Source organism: Saccoglossus kowalevskii, chromosome 6 (genome assembly GCF_978046115.1).
Source record: "Saccoglossus kowalevskii chromosome 6, keSacKowa6.1, whole genome shotgun sequence".
Lineage (NCBI taxonomy): Eukaryota > Metazoa > Hemichordata > Enteropneusta > Harrimaniidae > Saccoglossus > Saccoglossus kowalevskii.
Window position 1 is genome coordinate 22,299,777 of NC_140646.1, and position 26,441 is coordinate 22,326,217.

At 33.0% G+C, this 26,441-nt stretch overlaps 1 protein-coding gene across 1 annotated transcript; it reads right to left on the reverse strand.

Annotated features, from left to right (window-relative positions):
* Nucleotides 1-1,438: 1,438 nt before the first annotated feature.
* On the reverse strand, nt 1,439-26,230 carry LOC102803998 (dual specificity protein phosphatase 22-like). The gene is made up of 7 exons (XM_085500196.1): nt 26,045-26,230; nt 24,095-24,128; nt 23,591-23,673; nt 22,858-22,907; nt 22,396-22,470; nt 11,910-12,081; nt 1,439-10,959 (listed from the first exon to the last, which is right to left on the reverse strand). Exons 1-7 carry the CDS (start codon nt 26,063-26,065, stop codon nt 10,786-10,788), a joined length of 609 nt encoding a protein of 202 aa, XP_085356322.1. The 5' UTR covers nt 26,066-26,230; the 3' UTR covers nt 1,439-10,785.
* Between the last annotated feature and the right edge of the window lie 211 nt (nt 26,231-26,441).

Here is a 26,441-nt window from a genome sequence, read left to right on the forward strand (position 1 = left end):
ACACTTCCTCTTCAAGAAAAAAAATCACCCACTTTCTTTTGTGGAATTAAGCATTAAATAAACTTCCTGATCCATGAATGAACAGCTTTGGTTATCTTGAGGTCATTGCAGGGTCACTTCTGGTCATGAGTGTCAAAATAGATAAGGGAATCATCTGAAACTTCTGTATGTAGTGTCAGCTGAGCCGTGTGAACCAGTCAAATTGATCAACAAAAACACATTATTGAAATCTGTCAGTTTTGGTGTTGACAATCAGCATGAAAACTTCCATTTTCTCTGTGGGTTTTTTATTTTCAAAATTTTGCTGTGAAATAAATTTCCACAGTTGTACCATGCCCTGTTTGGTATGGGTCTTATGAAATGTAATTGGTATCACCAAAAGGGCATGGTGTATATTATGCCATGTATGATGTCACCCAAAGGGTATAGTGTATATTATGCCATGTATGATGTCACCCGAAGGGTATAGTGTATATTATGTCATGTACGATGTTGTCGTATGGTGTATATGCCATGTATGATGTCACCCAAAGAGTATAGTTTATATTATGCCATGTATGATGTCATCGTATGGTGTATATGATGCCATGTACGATGTCATCGTATGGTGTATATGATGCCATGCATGATGTCACCCAAAAGGTATAGTGTATATTATGCCATGTACGATGTCACCCAAAGAGTATAGTTTATATGATGCCATGTACGATGTCATCGTATGGTGTATATGATGCCATGTATGATGTCACCCAAAGGGTATAGTGTATATGATGCCATGCATGATGTCACCCAAAAGGTATAGTGTATATTATGCCATGTACGATGTCACCCAAAAAGTATAGTTTATATGATGCCATGTACGATGTCATCGTATGGTGTATATGATGCCATGTATGATGTCACCCAAAGGGTATAGTGTATATGATGCCATGTATGATGTCATCGTATGGTGTATATGATGCCATGTATGATGTCATCGTATGGTGTATATGATGCCATATCTAAAACAACACACTGTTCTTTTTCTCAACAAAATTGAACTGGAAATCAAAATGCATAAATCCTAGAAAATATTTAAAAATGTCGAAACATTTTCTAAAAACAGCTAGAATTTTATTATTAAAAATTAATTATTTATCAAATTTTTTTTCAATATTTAGTATTTGATAATGAAACAAAATTGTGATGGTCTAACCATCAAGCAATAAATGAACACACACAAAAAAAGTTATTTGTTGGTAGCCATGGCAACAGATGACAATCGACCTTTCAACTGCACTGTTTGACCTTGTGATCCTGTTACAATGCTGATAGTACAATTTAAAAACAAACGCTTCCTTACTCTTAATAGCTGCATTTGCGACTAATAAATCTCCCTCCCCCTCAAACAAAATATATAGATATACTGGTATACACTGAAAACAACATCGTAATAAAATTCATAGTTGAAATATTCCGTATTTTATAAGTGTGAAAACATCTTAGAAAACGTTTCATTGACACGCAACACAAAATCCCACAAAATCTAATTCCCACGACTTCCTCATTTTATGCCACTTTCTCGATAGGTTCCACAAATCCAATGTTGTATGTTAATTGTCTTGTATTATATAAATGATTAAAAAATTACCCAGATTCTTACATGTAGTAAAACAACATCAAGACACATGACTAGAAATTCAGAATCATCAAAATTGATGAGAAACTCTGAATCATCAAAAAACATTACAAGGAGTTCAGAAAAACATACAATAAGAATTCAGAAAGTGTACGTAAAATGCATGACAAGGACACGCTTGTATTTTTAAACTTTGAACAAGATTTTATGTTTAATAATATACATAATTATATAAGGTTTAATACATATCAGATAAAAATCAAAGAAAGCTTAGAAAGAACTCCCATGTGCTGAGAGTATTGGAGACACATTAAATATGATTTGAAATTACTTAGCTGAAAACTAATTGTGCAAATCAGAAAATTAATATGAACAGATTTGAGTGTAAAACTAATGAGGTATGCGCAATGTAACAAAAACTCTATGTACCAAGTTTAATTGAAATATGATTAGAATCAAAAAATTATGAATTATGCTAATTAGGGAATTAATATGAACAGATTTTTACCCCAAACTAATTAGGTTTGTACATTGTCCTAGAGCATTTTTGTACTAAGTTTCAGTAAAATGGAATAATTAGTACTTTAGATATCAGTGTGAAAGCTTAAAATTGGTTAATTATGCAAATTGGGTAATTAATATGTACAGATTTTAACCCACAATTATCCAGGTCTGTCTATTGTCCTACAGCATCCATGTACAAACATTCATTGATATGTGATGATTAGTACCTGAGATATCAGTGTGAAAATTGGAAATTGGTTAATTATGCAAATTAGGTAATTAATATGCACAAATATTTACCGAAAACTAATTGGGTCTCTGCATAATTCTAGATTCATTGAAATGTGATGATTAGTACTTTAGATATCAGTAAAAAAGCCAAAAATTTATTATGCAAATTAGGTAATTAATATGCACAATTATTTACCCTGAAACTAATCAGGTCTCTGCATAGTCCTAAAGGACCTATGTACCAAGTTTCATTGAAATGCGATGATTACTTGAGATACCCGTGGAAAAGCTGAAAATTAACTAATTATGTAAATTAGGTGATTAATATGCACAAATATTTATCCGAAACAATCAATCTCTGCATAGTCCTTGAGTATGTAAGTACCAAGTTTCATTGAAATGTAATGCTCACTACTTACTTATATCAAAAGCTGAAAATTAATTAATTATGTAAATTAGGTAATTATATGTACTGATATTACCATAAAAACTATCAGGTCTGTGCAGTGTCATATGACATCTATGTACCAAGTTTCATTGAAATGTGATGATTAGTACTTGAGATATCAGTGAAAAAACCGAAAATTGACTAATCATTATGCAAATTAGGTAATTAGTATTCACGGATTATTACCAAAAACTAATCAAAACCTAGCATTAGTTCAGAGCATCTATGTACCAAGTTTCATCAAAATCCAATGAGTGGTTGTTTAGATATCAGTGGAACAGTCATGGAACTACTAAAAATTAGCTAATTATCATGCAAATTAAATAATTAACGAGCATGGATTTTTACCAAAAACTAATCAAATCTGCGCATATGTTCAGAGCATCTATGTACCAAGTTTCATCAAAATCCAATGAATGGTTCTTGAGATAGCAGTGGAACAGTCGGACACACATACACACACCCACACACACACACACCCACCCACACACATACAGACACACTAACTGCAAAGACTCCCATTTTGTGCTTCGCACATGGGAGTCAATTACAAACTTGATTGTAACAACTACTAACAATTACTATTATGATACATATGACTTAATTTTCAACAACATGCATTTTATGTTATCATTTTCTTTCCCTGTATTTCTATTTGGTAAAAAAAATTCAATTTGATTGTATTGCAATACACATGATGCATGTTTAATGAACATGTCTGGAATACTGTTAAACTTTTTCGTGAGCATGTCTTTCTAGCGAATTTAGCAAGAGAACATATTGATTCGCTAATTAATTCAGAATGTCGCTAATGACTTTATTATAAATTTAAAATGGCCAAGGCTTGGGGATTTGTATACAGTAATCTGGAACATAAAAATCTGGGGCGCTTCCTAATTACACTTGACAGTTTTTTTTTTTTTTTTTTTATGGAGGTGATAACTGCGCATTTGTTTTGGCATGCAACAGACAAGTATTGTGAAAACAGGAAATCAACAATGACAAGAGTGATTCGCTAAATCAACATTTCACTATTATGTCATTTTACCACAATTCGCTAAAATTGCATGTCGCTTTTTAAACATGTTTTACAGTATTTTGGTTGTAAATGTGCAGCAAAACAATACAACTTGAAATTAAGAATTCTCAGCATTTTTGTTATGCGAATGTTTTTTCTTTCATTATATATATATATATAGACCTTGAAATTAACAACACTTCTTGGAAGCCTAGTGGACACCCAAATTTTAAGAGTTGGTGGTTTCTTGGAAGCCTAGTGGGCACCCAATTTTAAGAGTTGGTAGTCACAGTAAAATATTCTATGTATATACGTCAATGATGCTACAACAAAAGTTTCTGATTACTGGAACTTCCTGCTTTTCCTAAATCCAACATGACATCGAACCATTTGAACAGTCGTGATGCATTTTGGGGACTAGGACAAGAGTCTGTAGTCTGTGTCCGTGTGCCTTGGGCTACGGCTTATCTTAGGCCCTGCATGTACTGTAAAACCATTTATTTTCACTGACATTTAATTTCACCAGCTGCATTGTTTGACCTTGTGATCCTGTTACAATGCTGATAGTACAATTTAAAAACAAACGCTTCCTTACTCTTAATAGCTGCATTTGCGACTAATAAATCTCCCTCCCCCTCAAACAAAATATATAGATATACTGGTATACACTGAAAACAACATCGTAATAAAATTTATAGTTGAAATATTCCGTATTTTATAAGTGTGAAAACATCTTAGAAAACGTTTCATTGACACGCAAAACAAAATCCCACAAAATCTAATTCCCACGACTTCCTCATTTTATGCCACTTTCTCGATAGGTTCCACAAATCCAGTGTTGTATGTTAATTGTCTTGTATTATATAAATGATTAAAAAATTACCCAGATTCTTACATGTAGTAAAACAACATCAAGACACATGACTAGAAATTCAGAATCATCAAAATTGATGAGAAACTCTGAATCATCAAAAAACATTACAAGGAGTTTAGAAAAACATACAATAAGAATTCAGAAAGTGTACGTAAAATGCATGACAAGGACACGCTTGTATTTTTAAACTTTGAACAAGATTTTATGTTTAATAATATACATAATTATATAAGGTTTAATACATATCAGATAAAAATCAAAGAAAGCTTAGAAAGAACTCCCATGTGCTGAGAGTATTGGAGACACATTAAATATGATTTGAAATTACTTAGCTGAAAACTAATTGTGCAAATCAGAAAATTAATATGAACAGATTTGAGTGTAAAACTAATGAGGTATGCGCAATGTAACAAAAACTCTATGTACCAAGTTTAATTGAAATGTGATTAGAATCAAAAAATTATGAATTATGCTAATTAGGGAATTAATATGAACAGATTTTTACCCCAAACTAATTAGGTTTGTACATTGTCCTAGAGCATTTTTGTACTAAGTTTCATTAAAATGGAATAATTAGTACTTTAGATATCAGTGTGAAAGCTTAAAATTGGTTAATTATGCAAATTGGGTAATTAATATGTACAGATTTTAACCCACAATTATCCAGGTCTGTCTATTGTCCTACAGCATCCATGTACAAACATTCATTGATATGTGATGATTAGTACCTGAGATATCAGTGTGAAAATTGGAAATTGGTTAATTATGAAAATTAGGTAATTAATATGCACAAATATTTACAAAAACTAATTGGGTCTCTGCATAATTCTAGATTCATTGAAATGTGATGATTAGTACTTTAGATATCAGTAGAAAAGCCAAAAATTAATTATGCAAATTAGGTAATTAATATGCACAATTATTTACCCTGAAACTAATCAGGTCTCTGCATAGTCCTAAAGGATCTATGTACCAAGTTTCATTGAAATGCGATGATTACTTGAGATACCCGTGGAAAAGCTGAAAATTAACTAATTATGTAAATTAGGTGATTAATATGCACAAATATTTATCCGAAACAATCAATCTCTGCATAGTCCTTGAGTATGTAAGTACCAAGTTTCATTGAAATGTAATGCTCACTACTTACTTATATCAAAAGCTGAAAATTAATTAATTATGCAAATTAGGTAATTATATGTACTGATATTACCATAAAAACTATCAGGTCTGTGCAGTGTCATATGACATCTATGTACCAAGTTTCATTGAAATGTGATGATTAGTACTTGAGATATCAGTGAAAAAACCGAAAATTGACTAATCATTATGCAAATTAGGTAATTAGTATCCACGGATTATTACCAAAAACTAATCAAAACCTAGCATTAGTTCAGAGCATCTATGTACCAAGTTTCATCAAAATCCAATGAGTGGTTGTTTAGATATCAGTGGAACAGTCATGGAACCACTAAAAATTAGCTAATTATCATGCAAATTAGGTAATTAACGAGCATGGATTTTTACCAAAAACTAATCAAATCTGCGCATATGTTCAGAGCATCTATGTACCAAGTTTCATCAAAATCCAATGAATGGTTCTTGAGATAGCAGTGGAACAGTCGGACACACATACACACACCCACACACACACACACACACCCACCCACACACATACAGACACACTAACTGCAAAGACTCCCATTTTGTGCTTCGCACATGGGAGTCAATTACAAACTTGATTGTAACAACTAATAACAATTACTATTATGATACATATGACTTAATTTTCAACAACATGCATTTTATGTTATCATTTTCTTTTTCTGTATTTCTATTTGGTAAAAAAAAATCAATTTGATTGTATTGCAATACACATGATGCATGTTTAACGAAGATGTCTGGAATACTGTTAAACTTTTTCATGAACATGTCTTTCTAGCGAATTTAGCAAGAGAACATACTGATTCGCTAATTAATTCAGAATGTCGCTAATGACTTTATTATAAATTTAAAATGGCCAAGGCTTGGGGATTTGTATACAGTAATCTGGAACATAAAAATCTGGCGCGCTTCCTAATTACACTTGACAGTTTTTATTTTTTTTTTTTATGGAGGTGATAACTGCGCATTTGTTTTGGCATGCAACAGACAAGTATTGTGAAAACAGGAAATCAACAATGACAAGAGTGATTCGCTAAATCAACATTTCACTATTATGTCATTTTACCACAATTCGCTAAAATTGCATGTCGCTTTTTAAACATGTTTTACAGTATTTTGGTTGTAAATGTGCAGCAAAACAATACAACTTGAAATTAAGAATTCTCAGCATTTTTGTTATGTGAATGTTTTTTCTTTCATTATATATATAGACCTTGAAATTAACAACACTTCTTGGAAGCCTAGTGGACACCCAAATTTTAAGAGTTGGTGGTTTCTTGGAAGCCTAGTGGACACCCAATTTTAAGAGTTGGTAGTCACAGTTTAATATTTTATGTATAAACGTCAATGATGCTACAACAAAAGTTTCTGATTACTGGAACTTCCTGCTTTTCCTAAATCCAACATGACATCGAACCATTTGAACAGTCGTGATGCATTTTGGGGACTAGGACAAGAGTCTGTAGTCTGTGTCCGTGTGCCTCGGCTTATCTTAGGCCCTGCATGTACTGTAAAACCATTTATTTTCACTGACATTTAATTTCACCATTTCGATGTGTTGAGCATATTCACCATATTCACAATGAGTTTTATTGTTGTTTTCCATGTTCACGTAAATTTAATTTAGCGTATTTTACTTATCAGCAAAAATAGAAAAATTAAAACCCAGTGAAAAGTACTATGTATAGGGATTATTAACTGTCAAATTGTCATGTTGTGTCTGTGAGTAAATAAAAAGCAGAAAAATATTGTTTTTTAACACCCAAAAACATCTAATGATTGAAAACACTATGTCAGTTTTGAAAATAAAGTGAGAGCAAAATAAAATATTCTGTCACATAGGTAATTCATAATTTTTTTTTATAATATCATAACCAATGCAAAAATCCTGCTACAGAATACAGAATTCACAAACAAAAAAGCTAAAAAGAACAAAAATAACCATATTTGTGATTTCAGGAACACATAATTAACACTGATTCATATCTAATATGCTTGTACAAACATGTTAGTATGATAATTAAAACAAATTAATGTATTTTCACTGAATATCAGTCTCTCAAGTCATAAACAAAAACATACAAATTTAATGAATATTCAATTATTTGGTATAAAATATACATAGAATAATTAATAATGGGAGAAGATGAGGCAGTTCTATAAAATATAATGCCCTGATTGGTCAATGTGTATTATGTGATCACTTTTATCCAATCACATTAAATTATCTAGCCTATTTACATAATACAGTTAAAAGATTGGATTTCATTCATCATAAACTCATGTTTAAAAAAATCTAATTAAAATTATACATGTTACTATGGTGATAATTTTTTTCACAAATTGCAGTTTAGGCCAATTGAAAAAAATATATTGCTTTGAAGATGTGTGGCTTGTATAATTTCCAAATGTATTTTGGTGTTCGAAGATACAAAGCTCACACAGGTAACAAAAAGGCTGTGTTTTCCTATTTGTAATTCTATAAATTTTTTCAAGAATCAGCCATGATCCTGGTTAGCATAAAATAAAATTAAAAATTAGTTTCTTAAGCATTTAAAACCAAATCTTCGCTCTTCGCTCTTTGCAATTTGCTTGCCTCCTCTAGATTTTCTTATAAAAATCTAACAAAGCAATTTATTTTTTTGCGTCTGGTCTTAACTCACAATGAATGGCAAAGTTTTTCCTGATGCAAAGTTATACCATCTAATATAGCTCTGCTGATTGATAGAAGATGAAAAAGCAATCAGATCCACAGTATTGAAGTTTATATTAACAGAAAACTCTAGACATATGTCTGTTTTTTATCCAAAAGCATCTACATGGATGGACCAATTTAGTGGTTAAAATTGCCTGACTATGCAAATTAGATAATTAATATGGACAAATTTAAACCCTAAATTATTTGCATATTTGAAATCTGACAAGTGAGGTAATTATATGAATTTTGATAAAGTAAGTTATCAAATCTTGAGATTCTATTAATGGTTATTGAGATAAGGACCCACATTGTGTGCATCATGCCTTAGAATAAAAAATGAGAGTTTATTTAATTACAAAAGTTGATTTTGGTATTCAAATGGTTTATATTAGAATTTGACACAATCTGGTTAAAACTGGTTATGTCTGGATTATCCAACAGCCAATCAAAGCTCATCATACAAACTACATGCAGTGAACAATATAGATTGTTTTAGTAAGGCACTGTCTGAATGGATGAGTTTTCTAAGTAAAAAACAAACATAGCATCACCAAACAGAACTTAACAAGAACACTAAATATAAATGTGTTGAATTTATATAAATTAAGAAAAAAATGACAAATTTTCTTTTTTAGTAAGTACCCTGTGAAAATATAAATGAAACTGAATACAAGCAGACAACATGATAAAAATTTGTCTATAACCAAAAATAATTAATAACCTTGTTTACTATTGATATACAAAATTCAATTTGATACATGATTAGAATATTGAATTTACAAGAAAATTATCCAAGAGACTGGAAATGTTGTAATTAGTATATATATCTGTACCACTGATTGGTCACCAACTAACTTTACCTTCACTTAAATATTAAAATTATCTGATTTGCATAATGTATACTAATAAGCACTGGGTGAAACACCATCAAGCTTGTTATTTAAATAATTATTAATTTCTATTGCTACATCCTTAGCAAAGGGATTGACCATTTCCTTTCTTCTTTGGGTACTGGTAGTTGTGTATAATTGCAATACGTTTTTTTTTTTATTCTTCAATACCTAGTTTATTTCCTACGTTTTCTATTTTGGTAACCTTTCACCATATAGAAGATTAAAATATTTATAATTGCACTTTATTGGAATAAAAATGAAGAGTTTTCGAAATGTCTTAATTGGTACACGGATCTTTCCATTTGGAGAATACTCATATATTGTAAATCCCTTAATTTTTGCGGCTAAAATTCTATGCGTTTTTATGAGATTTGTCATGACAAACTATATGAAAGTCGATGACACTACAGAGAAATTTTCACTGACACACGAAAAAATTTTTCTCACAAAATTAAGTGATTTACAGTACCAAATTAACCATTATTGTTGATAAATTCATCCGCAACGTGGCGAATGTCAATGTTTGAACAGATTATCATTGCATAACTTTTGTTTGCATTCATAACATACTGTGGAATACTTTATTTTCACTGGAATTAATTTTCGCTGAAAAAGCTTTTTGGGCATTTTGTGTGGAATTTATTTTCACTGATTTTTGATGAGTTTAATGTGAAATATAGGAAAAAAAGTATATTCGCTGGATTTTATTTTCACGGAAACATCCCTTCAGCGAAAATAGCGAAAATAAATTCCAAGCGAAAATAAAGTATTCTACAGTATCCACAACGGCTTAATGAAAACAATGGTTTGCTGTAATTAAATAATTACTGCAGATAAACCCACCAAATATAAGGCCAAAAAAAAAAAAAAAACTTATGTTGCCCTCAAGTCGGAAAATTGAAAAATTTGGTTGGTCGGCCCAATTTTTTTTTTTTTTTTAAAAACTCGTAAAAACTAAGGGTATTGTAAATAGCCGAGGTATATGGGAATCAATCAAACGCATGCTAGATATTAAACACAAAAATCAAAGTGTTTCTTTCAGTCTTTTGTATTTAAATAACGATCAACCCGGGGACCCTGGTGATCATACAACGATTCGGGATCGTTAATTTTTAGAGGAAACACTTTTTTACAGCTTAAAATGGTGAGTTTTTATTATTTGTGCCTATTAAAAAAAGAAAAAAAAAAAAAATGCGACCAGATATTTCATATTTTTCAGTCGGTCGCTGAGGGCAACAAAACAATTTTTGTTTCGGCCTAATGGTTCATCATTTACCAAATAAATACATTTCACTGTATTTTTAGTGTGATACCTTGTCATATTTTCCTGAGGTGTGTCAAGGCTTGTGTTCATTACTTTGGGCATCTCTACGACAGTATGCATTGTGTGGCAATGGATACAGGTCTTTCTCAATGCTGTTCTTTGTATGGTAGATTTCCAGAAGCTCTTTCACTGATTGGTTGTCATCAAAGGCTGCGTCTGGGTACTTTATCTTCAGTTTTTTCCTGTCCTAAAATGAGAAATCAATACATGATACAATAGTAAGTACAGTGGATCAAAAGCTGTAAACATGCAGAATCACAGGATTCCAAGTTTCACAATGTCTCAGTCATGATATTATTGAGTAGTTTATAAATGTGCATGTTTCTATGAATCAAAAATGCCTTAGTAGTGATTAGTACTTGAGATATCAGTAGAAAAGCCAAAAAATGACTAATCATTATGCAAATTAGGTAATTAATATGCACAGAATTTCACCTAAAACTAATCAAATGCACATTAGTTCAGAGCATCTATGTACCACGTTTCATCAAAATCCAATAATTGCTCTTTAGATATCAGTGGAACAGTCATGGAACAGGTGGCTAAAATTAGCATATTATCATGCAAATTAAGTAATTAACATACATGAATTTCTACAAAAACCTAATCAAATCTGCGTATTAGTTTGGGAAGTGGGAGAAAGTGGAACCATTGGATAGTTACTAGGCTAGATGATTATTAAGTATTCTCGCTAACATTTATCAAAATGAGAAATAGGTAAACAATTAATATACACACTTTATTATGTTGGAGCAATCAGTGATAGCAACAAATGGTTTGACACCACCCTACATATCGAATCTTATTCACAAAAATCAAAACCAGAGAACCCTTCGCTCAAGTAAGAAACATACACTTGCCGTACCTCGGACTCATCTCAAGAATTATGGTGACCGGTCATTCGCCCATTCCTCGCCATCTTTATGGAATCAATTACCGAATGACATCTGTTCTGCACCAAATGTTAACATCTTCAAAACCAAACTCAAATCTTACCTGTTTCAGCAAGCCTATCTGTGAAACTAAGCGTCATTGAGCATCACTGCGATGGATACTAGGCGTTATATAAACTTGTATTTATTATTATTATTATATGTATATATGTATATGTACCGCAACGGAGGATACAAAACTTACATTTGGCAGGCTGGTATGTTCATAGTTCTGCAACTGTCTCTGAAATCCAAAGTTTGGTAAGGCTACCGTTCTGGCACACTTTACGGCTCTCAGCGTATCTTGCCATCCAAATTCAGTTACAGTCATGATATAAGCAACTGTTACAGTCACACTTCGTGACATTCCAGCTAAGCTATGAAGAGAGATGAAACCCAGAATTATTTTTTTGTAATATCAGTATTTACAAGATAAACTGAAAAAACATTCACTGGTTAAGAACGTGCAAGGTAGATATGTTATTTTAGAACTTTGTAAGGGTAATTATTCATTCGTTATCACTAATGTATATGCCCCAAATGGTAGTAGAGAACAAGAAATATTCTACACGTCTTTCAATTCTATATTGAACCAGAATTTCCCGCGCTCAAATGTAATCATTGCAGGTGATTTTAACATTCCCTTGACCCAATTATTGATAAACGTGGAAATTCTTTGGACAATAAACACCCGGCTAGGAAAGCCGTCCACACTCTTATGCAGAATTACAGACAGCTAAATCCAACAAACTTTTGTTTTACATGGAGACGGGGAAATTCTGGTTCAAGGATAGATTATTTTTAGATACCAGAACGTTTGCTTTATCTCGTTAAGAACTGTGACATTGTTCCCAGTATCTGTACAGATCATAGTATGGTTATAATTACATTTGATACCCCCCCCCCCCCGACACCTCAAGAGGTCCTGGTTTTTGGAAATTTAACTGTAGCCTTCTGACTGATGAAAACTTTGTTGAAGAAATGAAAGCCCTGATATCTGAGGCTTTAAAAAATACCCCTAAAAATAAAACTCCTAGCAGTGATGGTATTCCACCAGAGTTCCATCTTTTCTTTTGGGAAGATCTTGGCGACTCGATCCTAAATTCGTTAAATTATGCATATAATAATGGCTCTCTCTTAGTTACACAAAGACAGGCTGTGGTAATCCTACTACCAAAACCTGAAAAAGACCTACTTCAGATTAAGAACTGGAGGCCGATCTCATTATTAAACACAGATTATAAACTAGCAAGTCGTTGCATGGCTAATAAAATCGCAAATGTCTTGCCATCTATTATCCATGAGGACCAGTCGGCTTTCATTAAGGGTAGGCGAATCACCGAAAACATTCGTTTATTAAGTGAAATTATTGAATGGTGTGAAGAAACCGGAAACAAAGCTGCACTACTGTTTTTAGATTATGCAAAAGCCTTCGACTCGTTAGAGTGGCCCTTTCTTTTCAGAGCCTTACAACTTTTTTTCGTTTTGGCCCGTCGTTAATTAGATGGGTTAAGACTTTTATACAAACATCCAAAGTTGTGTACCAATAATCAATAGGGGTACCAGCACTGGGTGGTTTAATCTGCATAAAGGTGTAAGACAGAGATGCCCTCTGTCAACTGCACTTTTTGCCATTTCGATCGAGTTACTAGCTATCCATATTAGAAATAAAGACCTTGTTAAAGGTATTATATTACCCTCTGGTCATCAACAAAAATACTCTGTTTATGCAGATGATACAATACTGATTCTTAGAGATAGTTCTTCCATTAAAGTTTCTCTAAATATTTTGTCAAATTTTTCCAAATTATCTGGTTTAGCGCTTAACTTAGATAAAACAGAACTTGTAGTTCTTGGTAACCAGAAAGAGATATGGAAGCTTCCACGGGGCCTATTACCAAAAAATAATATTGTAAGAGTCCTAGGTGCTTATTTGGGCCATAATAAAGTTGAAAATGAAAGATTAAATTTTGTGGATAATCTACAAAAAACATTTGGAAATCACGGGACTTGACCATCCAAGGAAAATCTATTTTAGGAAAGTGCTTTGGTGCATCACAATTAATCTACATTATGAATAGTTTATCAATACCAATCCATATATTTACCAAAAAATCTACGTTATTCTTACATTTTGGGCAGAATTTACCAAAAAATTTAACGATCCGGTGAATGACCGGCCTAGCCAATACATTATCTGGAATAATAAAAATATACTCGTGGGAGGAAAGTCTGTTTTCTATCGCGACTGTGAAAATCGAGGAGTAAAATCCATGAGCAATTTGGTTGACAATGATGGAAATATCCTAACTTACAATCAATTTAAAAGTAAATATAATATAAAAGTCGATTTTCTCACTTACAATAGCATTATAGCTGCTATACCTAGCCAACGGAAAAAGAATTTAAAAAGTGATATCTTACCCGTGCGACAGAAAAAGAATGTGACTGTCAAAATATAAATGTCAAAATTTTTATAATGATCCGAAAACTAATAAATTTGAAAAAAAGCATCTGTCATAGACACTTTCAACAGACACGTTGACTGGCGGGCAATTTGGTTAAACGTGAAACAAATAACTGTTCAAGAAAAATTGCACAATTTTCAATATAAAATACTTCATCGTCTTCTCGCAACAAATTCATTTCTAAAACTCAACCAAAAGATTGATACTGATAAATGCAATCACTGTGACCAGACAGAAGATTTAGAACATTTTTTGTGGGAATGTAAAGAAAGTAGAACATTTTGGGACTCTTTCAAAACTTTATGGACAAAAATCATGTTTATAGACACTGCACTTGGAAAGAATGATGTTATTTTCAATACTATAGAAGGAATTCAATCAAAGGCCTTGTGGAAGCACCTAATACTACTTGGAAAATATGAATTGTACAGAGTAAGATTTAACAATCTCAAACCAAATTTTAATACTTATATTGAGAGTATAAAACAAATAATAGACGTGGAGAAACATATGACAAAAACAAACCAACAATATGGAGAGTTTATAAATAAATGGAAGAAAGCTTTATTGTATTTTAAAATCGCACACTAATTCAAATTTAAATTTAAAGAAATCTGATTATTTTCTTAAATGTAAATTTTCTTAATCTGCCAATAAGGTATGTACTGTAAAATCTGTATTAAAAGCCGCGGCTTCTAATAAAATGGTACAATGCAACAGAGGGGATGCGTCTTCTATTAGAGTATCTACACATATGAGAAATGGTGAATTCTTTGGTCTCAATTGTTCAAAATGAATGGGTGTGGCTTCTAATACAAATTTTACGGTACTTCATTCTTTTGACCTTGTGTTTTGTATTGCTTATATAGTTAAAAAAAAACTTTATTACATAGTGCAAATTTCATAAGTTGCGGTTGAGAATAACTTTGATATCATTTGAATGAATATTTATCTGGATATTAGCAAAAAAATCGAAATTAAGTATGCAAATTTTTGTTGAAATTCAAAAATCTATAGTGCATACCTCTTAAGAGGATATTAAATATGTTTACACCAAGTTATTGGTTAATTCTCTTTATCTGACGTCAAATAGCTATGTTACTTGTGTTTTTTTCTTTTGAGTTTTGTAATGTTTTATATAGTTGAAATAAAAAAAAATAAAAAATAACCTGAGTAAAATTTACAACTTCCTGTCATTGTGACCACAGTATAAGTTACTTCGATTCTCTGTCATCAGAACCCCATTAAATGTCACAACTCCCACCCTTAGGGACCCTAGTAAGAGTTACTTTGATTCTCTGTCACCAGAACCCCATTAAATGTCACAACTCCCACCCCCTTAGGGACCCTAGTAAGAGTTACTTCGATTCTCTGTCACCAGAACCCCATTAAATGTCACAACTCCCACCCCCTTAGGGACCCTAGTAAGAGTTACTTCGATTCTCTGTCATCAGAACCCCATTAAATGTCACAACTCCCACCCCCTTAGGGACCCTAGTAAGAGTTACTTCGATTCTCTGTCATCAGAACCCCATTAAATGTCACAACTCCCACCCTTAGGGACCCTAGTAAGAGTTACTTCGATTCTCTGTCATCAGAACCCCATTAAATGTCACAACTCCCACCCTTAGGGACCCTAGTAAGAGTTACTGCAATTCTCTGTCATCAGAACCCCATTAAATGTCACAACTCCCACCCTTAGGGACCCTAGTAAGAGTTACTTTGATTCTCTGTCACCAGAACCCCATTAAATGTCACAACTCCCACCCCCTTAGGGACCCTAGTAAGAGTTACTTTGATTCTCTGTCACCAGAACCCCATTAAATGTCACAACTCCCACCCCCTTAGGGACCCTAGTAAGAGTTACTTCGATTCTCTGTCACCAGAACCCCATTAAATGTCACAACTCCCACCCCCTTAGGGACCCTAGTAAGAGTTACTTCGATTCTCTGTCATCAGAACCCCATTAAATGTCACAACTCCCACCCCCTTAGGGACCCTAGTAAGAGTTACTTCGATTCTCTGTCATCAGAACCCCATTAAATGTCACAACTCCCACCCCCTTAGGGACCCTAGTAAGAGTTACTTCGATTCTCTGTCATCAGAACCCCATTAAATGTCACAACTCCCACCCTTAGGGACCCTAGTAAGAGTTACTGCAATTCTCTGTCATCAGAACCCCATTAAATGTCACAACTCCCACCCCCTTAGGGACCCTAGTAAGAGTTACTTCGATTCTCTGTCATCAGAACCCCATTAAATGTCACAACTCCCACCCCCTTAGGGACCCTAGTAAGAGTTACTTCGATTCTCTGTCATCAGAACCCCATTAAATGTCACAACTCCCACCCCCTTAGGGACCCTAGTAAGAGTTACTTCGATTCTCTGTCATCAGAACCCCATTAAATGTCACAACTCCCACCCCCTTAGGGACCCTAGTAAGAGTTACTTCGATTCTCTGTCATCAGAACCCCATTAAATGTCACAACTCCCACCCCCTTAGGGACCCTAGTAAGAGTTACTTCGATTCTCTGTCATCAGAACCCCATTAAATGTCACAACTCCCACCCTTAGGGACCCTAGTAAGAGTTACTTCAATTCTCTGTCATCAGAACCCCATTAAATGTCACAACTCCCACCCTTAGGGACCCTAGTAAGAGTTACTGCAATTCTCTGTCATCAGAACCCCATTAAATGTCACAACTCCCACCCTTAGGGACCCTAGTAAGAGTTACTGCAATTCTCTGTCATCAGAACCTCAGTAAATTTGGACCACCGTAAAAGTTACTACAAATGCATGTCATAGGAAGTAGTACAAGTTACAACCCCCTCGTTATTGGGACCACCGTAAAAGTTACTACAACTCCATACACTGATACATAAATCATGTTGAAAGTTAATTTTATCACTGTGCAAGTCTAGCATATCTTTGAAATAAAATCTCTTGCTATTTTAATCATCTCATTCAACATAGTTGTTGACAATATAATTACAAAGACAAATGTCTACTGTCCATGCATATGTGAAGCTTTTCAGGGTTGGCAATTAGAAACGGAGGGGATAGAACTACTGTGCACAAAATATGTTTCCTTCAGTAGGTTGTGAGTTAGATTTCTATGTTTCAGTTTTTTGTTGTTGCTTTTTTTCTATCCATGTGTGTGGGAATATAAAGAGTATTTAAAAATTGTTTTTTATGCAAATTTTAATCTTAAAAAATCACCCCCCCCCTCATTTTTTTACTTTTTTTAATAATTTATCAAATTTTGCAAGTAGACCAATAACAAATTTTAATCTTAAAAAAATCACCCCCTCTTTTTTTCACTTGGTTAAATAACTTATAAAATTTTGCAGGTAGACCTATAACTATTGAGGGCGCTGTTCAGTAGATATGGTAGACAAGATTCTTGGCAGAGGGCCAAGATTAACTGGACATTAATGACAACATTGGCAGGGATCCAACAAGTGGGTACACCAGGAGTTGTATTTAATTGCACATATCATGTTACAAATATAACTGGTTTATAGTATACTGTTGAGCCACTTAAATATTACAGTGGCAATTACATACTGTAAAAGTAATTATTTTCACTTTAAGTTCACAAATTCGGAAGGGAAACAATGCATTTTATTGTTGATTAAATGTTCACTTGGATTAAACTTGTTCGTGATAAACACGTTTTCCTCCTTCTTTCTAGAATTTATATAATATTTGTAACCACTGTGACCAAGTGAATTTCAATCACTTCATACGACCAAGGTTAGTTGTGTTGAAAATGTTCGGGCACTGGATTCATAACAGTGTTGAATGATGGGATTTATTTGTAAATAAATTAATTGTTGAGCGACAAACTCCAACACGCATAACTCGTGAACGGTATAACTAATGATTCAGTTCATGATGCAATTTACAACACACGTTAAAAGACTTCAACCAAGTAAAGCATATAATACTTTAAAGCGAGGGAGAGTCGTCACCTGCGCATGCGTCAGATGGTGGTAGCGTGTCATTGTATACGAACAAGCGTCTACCCATCATGAGCCTTTGGGTTTTTAGCGTGTGTTGTTATCATCGCTTGGGACTCAATTCCTGTGCGTGCGCAGGTGACGACCCTCTCGCTTTAAAAGAACAGGGTTCTTAAGGCAAAGTTCGAAAAACCACCAATATTGCCACACTGGATCAAATCAAATTAAATAGAATGATGTAGATGTAAAATACTGCCTTTGAACGAATCACTTCTTGGTTCAAACTATTGATGACAAATAAAAGTTAGACTATTGCTGGCAAAACCTCACATCCGAGGATGACATCACAAGCTTAGGTTGAGGTGAGCAACGAAATGGATGATGTTCGATAGATACATGTATATCAGCCTAAAAAGCAATGAATTTTGTTAATATTATTGCCTCTAGTTAATATCTACCTTTTTTGTTTTCTCAGAATCCAAGTTGTTTTACATAAACATCATGTTGTCATGGTGTTTTGCGGAATGACTACAGAATGTCTATTCATTAAAAATTGTTTTCGATATGCTCTTCCTCTTCACTTCCTCATCAATCATATGATGTAAGTTTCAAAGAGGATAATATACATAGCCAAAAATTTATGACATTTTTGTCTCCATGATTACAGTCTCAGACATTGAATGTCACTGTTTTCTCTCCCGACATTTCTAGTACTATTGCTGATGGTATATTTCTCCTCAGAAACCATATTCCATGTTTGATATAACATGACAGAGAAGTGTTTACCATCTTCCAATTATAATGACATTTTAATGTATATCACAGTGTCAATCTACCCAGTCAAACACAAGGTCCTGCAGACCTAAAACAAGATTAATCCAAAGCCACATTCACTAGTGACATGAAACTCAGCAGTTTTTGCAGCCCATTGGGGTACTCTGAGTTCAGATGTGTTTCACACCCAGATCTAAACTCGGGACCCCTTGACCATCAGCCTGGCATACAACATCCCACTATGCTATAATTGACTGTTACTGTACTGTTGTGACTTTTGTAGTGGGTGTGTGTTTCACTATATTATGTAATTATGGAAAGTCCTTCCAAGGAGTTTTGAGCATTTTTAAAAAAATTGTAATTGAATTGAATATACCAGGTAGTTTGTAACTACCGGTATTCTGTAACAAACAAATCATTCTCAATAACATTGAACCCTAAGTATTTAGTGACTACAGTGTTAATTATAAACAATGCGAGATATAGGTAATATTTAAATGTTGGGAGAGTATTCAGCTTGTTAACATGGTAAAATTGGTATGTCTGAGAACTAGGGACACATAAAATTAAAACCAACATGGCCATTTTCTATCAAATCACAAAACAAACTAGAGTGCATTAGCAACCTAAATGAGATGTCCATGCCAAGTTTGAATAAAATCAGCCAATGCATGCCTGAGAATTGGTTTGTCCAAATGTATTTGAACAACAGTTAGAACGCAGCAGTCGGCCATTTTGAATCAGATCACAAAATAAACTAAATTATTTGCACCAACAATCCACCATGAGTGAGTGATGTCAATGTCAAGTAATGAAATCGGTTCAGACATGTCTGAAAAATGTTGAAGGCAAAAACGCAGGAATTTGTTCAACAGTAAATATGATTTATCCTAATCTGCTCAAACAAACTGTAGCCTGAGAAACTAGACATAATAGTTTACTCAGTTAGTAAGATTTCCAATACATATCTTGGAACCAATACATAATCCTACTTTTACTTAATAAATTTGACAATTAAAGAAGATACACTCTATTCCTCAAACCCAATTATATTTAGCAGTATCAGTTAAGTTAATTATCTATGAACAGTCTGCTGGATGGTCTGGCCTGATTAATGAAACAGAATGGCAAGCAAACATGTAAGTATTTGGACAGCAAAGAAACACTAGCTTGCTGTGTTTCAACTATAGAAACACCTCAGAATTTTACGCAAGCACATACGCCACTAATAGATAAAATACAGTTACCCAGTAATATTTTTTTGTTTTCAAGGATGCTACAAAATTAGTATCATCAAATTATAGAAGTATTGAAAATAGCAATTTTTGAAAAATAAAATGATGTTAAACATCAATTTCATAGCATTAATTCAATTAATTCTCCAGTTAGTACCGGTAGTTTAATCTGATGTAGAATTTTGTCTAGGTGTCACAGTACAGTCTATTAAATATAAGTTTGTGTAGAATTATCAACCATGACAAATTTGTAATAAACATGCCAGCTTACCTCAATCCTCATTAGAAGAAAAACACTGATTCAGTGTTCATACCTGAGTAATTTGTCGGGTGACAGAAATGATCCGAGGGTATAGTTAGTGAAATTAATTCAAAACTTGCAGTCATCCTGACTGAAACAAGAAATGCTGTCATGTTTCAGTTGTAAAGACCAAAGTTTCTAATGCTTAAATGATTATTTACACTGTCCAGAGTTTTTGTTTTAAATGAGTTATATATATATATATATCATAACAAGCTGGGAATTATTAATATATGAAAGTTTTCGGTTTTTTGCATCATGCATTTGGAGCTTGCTGATGAACCACAGCAAAACAGTAGCAGTATCGGGCAGTTAAGACTCCAGTCAGGATCTCTCTAACGTAACACTCAACTGACTTTTACGAGACGTACGCAGATCATTTGGAGATACACCCCATTCTAATGATGAGTTTATACATAATTTTTAGATCTTCAAAAAGTACCCGAGATTACAAAATGCTGAAATGTGAGGGTATTTTTAATTACAGCATGAAGACGCTCCATTACTATATCATATAAGGATATATGACTGGGTGCACATAACAGGTATGTACGTGTTAGCAAAATAGAGAATTTTTTACAACTGTTTTCGATTAGCTGCAAGTGTCATTGTAGAAATGTAAAACAAGGTGAATGAATATCCCTAATAAGTTTATAGTTTGTGTGAAGATTGGCTATTCTTTGTATCAACCATGTTACTAGCATGTGTTTTTTTAGCTGTGTAAAAAATATCTAATTAGGTAGGGGGAAATTGAATTAAAAATTGTTCTGTGATTCAGACATCCTTTGAAAGTAACATGGCATGCTACTATAACAATTAATCTCTGAAAGCTTAGATTAGCAATGGTAGAGCATATGCCGTACCAATGTTTGTCTAAAATATAACCTGATGGCCAATTTCACTATTACGTTGTCTATTTCAACTATTGAAAACAATGTTTTTATTAAACATTCAATCATGCAAATAAACAGCGTTAATTGCACAGGACGTTTTTTAAAAGCATGTCGCTTATTCTTGTTTTTCAATACTGATTTATTTTGTCCAAATCAAATGATCTCATGCATATTTATAAGGTAATAATAACATATTAAAACTGTCTTATCTGTTATTTGAAATCTTTAACAGAAAATGAAAAATGAGCAATGAGTCAGCAGTTACTAAGTTCAGAGTTATGTGTGTCAGAACCAAATTGATTTATTTTTTATCTGGAATACCAACAACTCGGACATACAATGCTGTTTCAAATCCTGCTTCAGAAAATGCTCAGCACAAATAGCCTTAGTATGAACTATTACATGTTCCATGTTCGGTTTGTCACAGTGAAAACAAATTCTATGAAATCTTTATAATATGTATAAATTTAGAAATGAAAAGAACAGGACAACTTGAAAAGTATTTGTTCACTAAACAAATCCTCCGATTTGCTTCCTAATATCAAATTTTGATTAATTAAGTAAATTGCATTAGAGAGACAACAGTTTCTGACCCGGTATATCGATGACCTAATCCTCTCTGAAAAATAGGCATTTTAACATTGAACTATAAAAGAGAGAAACACAAATTCAAAATCAAATCGTTTGATTTATACAGCAGAAGTTTTGTTGTTGTTGTTCATACATTATGCAAAATCTTAGAGTGAACGAAAAATCACCTATTGTCAGAAATGCGATTGAAGGACACTAGTATTGTTTGAATGATGATATTAAACAAAGACATATCTTATTCATGTCCAATCAGTTCACTACTGTAAATTACTTTATTTTTTGCTTGGAATTAATTTTCGCTAAAGGAATGATTCAGTGAAAATAAAATCCAGTGAATAAAACTGCATTTTAAATTCAACTTGACAAAAATCAGTGAAAAAAAATTCCATACATATCATCCAAAGAGTCATTTCAGCGAAAATTAATTGCAGCTAAAATAAATTATTTTACAGTAATAACAACTTACCAATGAACTAAAACTGCTCCTCCACCCAATCTAGCTTCATGAATGAATTCAATGCACTGGCGGAAATATTGTGATCTAAATTAAGCAGAAATGAAATTTTTTTTACTTTTTTTCAGGATAAAACTTGAATGGGCATTGGTGAGGGATCATAATTTGATCTGAAAACAATTGACTTTTGGCAAAGTTTATTAAATCAGAACCTGAATAAAAATCATTTTCAATGACTCATTAAGTGAAATATCGATATATTGTTTTTTGTCGAAAACCAGGTGCTTACTCTGAACTGACACATGCATGGTTTGGTACTTAGAATAGAATAAATTAATCTCAAACCAAATTCCAAGTTTTAATTTTCAAAATTTATTTGAACTGTGATGCAAATTTTGTAATCTGGTCGAATCAGGATGTTTTTGGTACGCCGTTTAAGACACTTCTGTTGATGCACTGATCAACTGCACTTACAAGTTCTGATGCGGTGAATCCGCGGCAGGCACACATAGGTACTTGATATGCTGTAAAACAAAAGAACAAATTTATGAATACATACATGGTAAGTTATGTAAATCATTATTCAGTATCGAACTGGGCACAACAACGCCAAAGATACTCGCTCTTAAAGCGAGGGAGTTGTCCCCTGTGTTTACGGAAGATGGCTATAACATGTCGCTGTTTACAAACAAGTGTCTACCAATGAGTCCATGCATTTTTAGTATAAGTTGTTATCGTCGCTTAGGACTTCTTTCGCTTTTATTTGTATCAATCATGCATGGTGTCAATCAGCGATCCAACTATCATTACAGGGTTTAAACTTCAGGGGGGTGGAAAGAAAGGAAGATAATTGCCTAGGTGCCCACAAGTTTTTCGTGATGTCTTAAAAGATACAGATTTTTTAAACCATGTACTATTTTTAAATGCTAATGCAATTTTATTAGATTTTTTCATGAAAATGTCTGCCATCTAAATTCTAAAGTTCAAGACCTGTTAAAGCGAGAGGGTCGTCTTCTGCGCACACGTGTGAATTGAGCCCCAAGTGATGATAACAACACACGCTAAGAAAACAAAGCATAATGGGTAGATGCTTGTTTGTAAACAATGACACGCTATGGCCACCTGACGCATGCCTAAGTGACAACTCCCTCACTTTAATATAAGTTAAAAAGTTTGTTTAATATTTTTTCAATATTGATATACTCACATCAATTAAAGGCTTTGCATTGTCATGAATTGAGACGATATGTGTTATTTTATTGGCCTCTAGTTGTTCTTTGTCCTTACAGTCTAAAGAGTGGAAAAGATAAATATTTTAATCAAAGCAAATCTACAGGGTACAGAAAAATTAGTAGATTTCTCACAAGAAATACTAGTTACTATTAAACTGGAATTACAGTATAAGCAACCTGGCGTTCGAAATAGTTCCACTGTCCTACGAGAACATTGTGGTAGCCAAGTTGAGCAACGCAAAGCGATAAGACAAAATGTGGTTAACTAAAAAAAAAAATAGTTTTTTTCTGGCTGTTGAGAACATGTCAACTTAACTTCATCAAACAAATTGTTCACAAAAATAATGTACATTACAAATATCAAAGCAATCGAACTGGTATAGAAAGTAAACCAGCATTCATATTAATTGTTCCTAGTATAGCCCAGTGGGGTCAGTATAAAGCACATATGCGCAATAACGACAGTAAATGTGAATTACCTCGGAAATTTCCAACGTAGAGGCCAGGCAAAATCTGAAAATTAGAAAATAAAATACTAAATTGACTTTAATACAGATGTTTGCTTTCTAATTTCATTTATTTTATACATTTGGTATATATATCGGTATACAGGTACATATAGTTTAGGTTACCGAAATATTTTGAAATGTTTGAGAAAAAAATCATTAATTTTTGAGACTTGTGGGAAAAAAAACTATATAAAGATTATAGTTACACATTTAGATGGTTGTTATTCTCTGATAATATCAGATAAAAAATTATAATAAATTTAATTGAAACCACATTTACTAGATGGAATTACAAAGTCATTGATATTAAATATATAAAGTTACTTAGGGGAGTTATTCTCTGATAATATCCGATAAAATTTGATCTAATGCTTTATATTAGATCTAATAGACCATATTATTAGAGCCATATTCCAAGTGGACAGTGTATATCAGAGAATAACAATATTAGGCAAATAATACATCTAATAGTTTGTATTAGATCTAATAGATACTTTTATCAGAGTATTCCATCAAAATTTAGTTTTAGATAATCTATTTGATAATCAATTATCTGCTAATGAATCTAGTGACAATGTTGCAACTTCATGCACAATCAGACCTGTCTCAACATGTTACCATATACACTACCAGGTACACACCAGGTAACACACAGTGCTCATGTTAAGTGCAAAATTTAGCCCCCCCACCCCCCCTAGCCCTTGATGATTCATAATCCCTCTAGAATAGAATAGAATAGAATAGAATAGAATAGAATAGAATAGAATAGAATAGAATAGAATAGAATAGAATAGAATAGAATAGAATAGAATAGAATAGAATAGAATAGAATAGAATTATATCTTGGTATTTGCTCCAAAAATAAAGGGGTCTTATAGTCAACAGTTATGTACCAGGCATTAACATCTTGAATCTAATATTGAATAAAGTACATATGTTGGCTTGTGCCAATAATAGTTGTCCAATCATTTGAGAGAAAAAACACCTGTGCACATGGGTGCATAAATTTACTACCATAGCAACCATGCAAAACAAAGGTTTTCACTCCCTAGCTTTCTCAAGTCATGCTAGTATGGAGTAGATTTTCCAACTTTTTATTTTCACTGTATTCTGTCTTAAAACATACCTTAATCTGTACTTCATACCTCTTCGTACAAGAATATAGTGTTGAAGGTTTTTGAAATAATTTGATTAAAAAATTGTGCTAAATCATCAAATTCTACCATTTGCCACATAATTAGTATGAAATAAATTATCAGATGCAAAAAACAGTGAAAATCAAATGTTTGAAAATCTAATCCAGACAAGCATGACTTGCAAAATCTAGGGAGCTGACACATTTGTTTTGCATGGCTACCATGGTGATATATTTATACATGAAACATTCACATGCTAATTTAACTTTTTTTTCATTTTTCTTGCAAAAAAGACTAGTATAGTAATTATTATTTTTTAATGGATACAAATGACTTTTGTATTGACAAATAATTTGTTCATATTTATACAACATGGTTAATATTCTAACCACATATTTTGATATAATTTTTTTTTGTTATATTCAATTAATCAATCTTTATTAATTAATTAACACTCAACTCAGTCTCCGGATAGAGATAAATAGTATTAATTATTGATGCGCAAACAAACAGAACAGCACCTGTGATTACAACAATGATTGATCACCGCTAAACCGGGATTTGCGATTTACGATCCTATTAAAGATAAATACCAATTAAATTGCAATCTTAAATAGGAATGCAATTTAATGATGAGCATTTGTTGACCAGCCGTACAGCTGTCTAGAACTTCCTCAGTTGTGATTTAGTCGTGGAATGCAATGACAAGTCACAAAACACTAACTAGATTAACGTGAATGACGTTGAACTTCTAAGTTGTTGTTTCGAACTTGACCTTACTCACCTTGTTCATTCCTTGTCCCATATTTACTAGTTACTAGTTTGGCGACAACAAGCACACTAAGCAAGACTCGAAAACATTGACAAATTGACGAAAAACTAACACGGATTTAACCAAATAGTAATAAATTGTATAAAAAGACGGGACCTGACACGCTGAAATAGCGTGATTCTCACTTAGGCCCCCACTTGTTGTGTTATCAAGTATTTACTTCCGGTTACTGGGTAAAACTCGTACCTTGCTTATATCTCGACAAGCTTCCAGGCCTGACAAGCTTCCAGAACAGGTGCAATTCAGGACAAGGGACGATTAGTTCGCGTGTTCGTTGTTTCTTCGCTCTAATACATACCTACTTTAATTTACTTATGTAGGGAGTATTTCATTCTTCATATTTGTCAAT

What these genes read in the sequence shown, in the direction of transcription:
- LOC102803998 (XM_085500196.1), bottom strand. Translation starts at nt 26,065, where the DNA reads ATGGGACAAGGAATGAACAAG. An exon ending in TGGGACAAGGAATGAACAAG is followed by an intron (nt 24,129 to 26,044) that starts GTGAGTAAGGTC and finishes TCTAATTTTCAG; the next exon opens with ATTTTGCCTGGCCTCTACGT. An exon ending in CTACGTTGGAAATTTCCGAG is followed by an intron (nt 23,674 to 24,094) that starts GTAATTCACATT and finishes TCCACTCTTTAG; the next exon opens with ACTGTAAGGACAAAGAACAA.